General features: G+C 39.5%; 1 protein-coding gene across 1 annotated transcript in view; it reads left to right on the top strand.

Moving 5' to 3' along the window:
- LOC118415358 (alpha-aminoadipic semialdehyde synthase, mitochondrial-like) overlaps positions 1–2,537 on the top strand; it is a gene marked incomplete in the record, with an annotated part of 20,816 nt that overhangs the window by 6,265 nt on the left and 12,014 nt on the right. The window contains 1 exon segment of the mRNA XM_035819907.1: positions 595–675. Coding sequence (XP_035675800.1) covers positions 595–675 — 81 coding nt within the window.

Raw genomic sequence — 2,537 nt, 5'->3', positions numbered from 1 at the left:
ATTTTTGATCAAATCTCTTGGTCTTCTTCGGCAATCAGATTCTGACCCGAGTGATTTTTTTCAAACACGTGACGTCAGCACTGGGTCAAAGTTCATTGGAAGGTACCGAAGCCATTATCCTCCCTTGAGAACAAATGGAGGATTCCTTATCCTACTGTTTATAAGTGAAGTCACGTATTTCCATGAAACAGCATTTCCAATGTTTGCACATCGGAATTTGAGATACAGTCTTAAAAGTTTATGACAATGTTACATTATGCACTACTGGTATGTGTTCTGGCTAAGACAGTCTTGTTGTATGTTTCAGGGTTACTCGAGTGCATGTATAGGTCTACAGAAGGTTGGGCTGATAAACACAGGGAACAATCCCTTCCTGGCACCTCAGGCTCCAACACTCACATGTGTTCTACATGTAGCTAAGATGTTTTTGTTGTATGTTTCAGGGTTACTCGAGTGCATGTATAGGTCTACAGAAGGTTGGACTGATTAACACAGGGAACCACCCCTTCCTGGCACCTCAGGCTCCAACACTCACATGTGTTCTACATGTAGCTAAGATGTTTTTGTTGTATGTTTCAGGGTTACTCAAGTGCCTGTATAGGTCTACAGAAGGTTGGACTGATTAACACAGGGAACCATCCCTTCCTGGCACCTCAGGCTCCAACACTCACATGGGTAAGACTATCAATGTGTCTCCATACTATGCAATAAGTACTTTTCCACAGAACCTGTAGATACTGTACATAACATCTGTCTTCTTTATCACAAACAGTTCAAGAGTAAATCTTCTGGCCCTTTTCCGACAATGTAGGCCTTGAAACTTCTCAATCATTTTCTGACTCCATTGTCCACTCAATGCAACAGGAAATCTAGTGCTAGACAGGCTCCCTTATAAATACTAATCTATAATAATTGATTAGTCTTACTTATTCCAGTTGATTTGAATCAGGCTTTATTTACAACTGTCACCAGTGACACTAAAATGCAACTGTACAGTTCCTGATAACAAGCAACAACAAGTACAGAATATACCTCCTTCTAATGTTATTGAACATCAAATCTTACAAAGCATACTCTTCTAGTTCTTGATTCCTGCCACCAGGTTATTAAGTCAAATTTTCATCATAGTAAACATGGCAGCTGGTTTGGAACCTATTACAATTATTTTGAGAAGAAAACAGGGCGTAATTATCATAAAGTTATTGCATGTTATTGTAATGTTTGCTTCTCAAAATAACATTTTTTGATATTATTATTAGGAAGTCCCAATGCAGCTTAATCAGTTACCTCTAATCAGTAGTTACAAAACTGAAGTAACTGTTACAAATAACTTAGTTAAACGAATAAATATCATGTAAATATGAATTACAAATTCAGGTCAGAGCTTCAAGTTCAGTCTGCAATTATTATCTGCTATACTATTGGGTTGCATTATATTTCAGCATAAAGCCTACAAATTAAATTTGTAGATTTCAGCAAATTAAGAAAAATACATTAGTCAACTTATTTAGTAGCAGTATGATAGAAGTAGTTATATCCCGTATTTGATTATACTGCCGCTAGGATCCCTGACACAGGAGCAACTGTAGTCTTCACAGTGTGCATCAAAGCGGCTCTATACAGTGTCACACGGAACTATTATACTGTTATCAGTAAAATCATTCGCTCAGTTATGAACATAAAAACAGCAGTGTTTTGAAATCCTTCATATTCCAATTTCATGGTTTGTGGGTTCTGAAAGATGTGGATGGATTAGAACAAAATGGAGACTATAAGAGCAGAGATATCATAGAAAATGTGGGACATTTCATTTTCAACTGTTTTCAAAGAATAAGTCAAACCCTGCAATTAGAACTCGTTCCTGAGGTTTACTTGTAGAAGTTGTTTTTTTGTTGTTGTTTTTTTTTAACTGAATATGTTAGTCTAGTTCTGGTATATGGTGTACAGTTATACAGCACTTGCATGTGTTTTGAAAGCCAGCTGGTCAATCTAAGCATACCATCACTAATATCTTGTAGATTTAAATGTACTCTTGTAGATACTGCACGGTGCCGCCTGCAAAGTTAGCATACGCTCCAAATGAATGTTTGGTGGCAAAGTTCTTTGCTTCTTGTGCCAAGTCCAGGGCCTGCTGGTAACTACCCAGTCTGTAATGCAGGAAGGTTTTTGCCATCATGAACCGGAACTGTCCTGAGTAACAAACGTTCCCTTCTTGATCCAACGCACCAATGACATCCTTTGCCTTCCTTAAGTCATCCAAAGAGACCTTGGAGACTCCCAACTTGAAGTTGTCCACTGATTCCCTACAGCCAAGGTACAGTAGGGCCAGTCCAATCTTGGCGAACCTCGGCACTCGTAACTGGAAGTGACGCATCTGTTTGGGATCCTCGTTTTCCGCATGTTCGATGGCGTGTTGGTAATCTCTCTCAGCTGTCTTCATGAGGAATCGTCTGTCGTTGTCGTCGTCTTGTTCTGCCGCGATCTCGGTCAGGAACCCAGCGCGGTTGATTAGCATCCATGCCGTCATGCACCCAGGC

Source organism: Branchiostoma floridae, chromosome 5, assembly GCF_000003815.2.
Source record: "Branchiostoma floridae strain S238N-H82 chromosome 5, Bfl_VNyyK, whole genome shotgun sequence".
NCBI lineage: Eukaryota > Metazoa > Chordata > Leptocardii > Amphioxiformes > Branchiostomatidae > Branchiostoma > Branchiostoma floridae.
The sequence above is the reverse complement of the archived record's forward strand: the minus strand, read 5'-3'. Positions and strand labels throughout refer to the sequence as shown.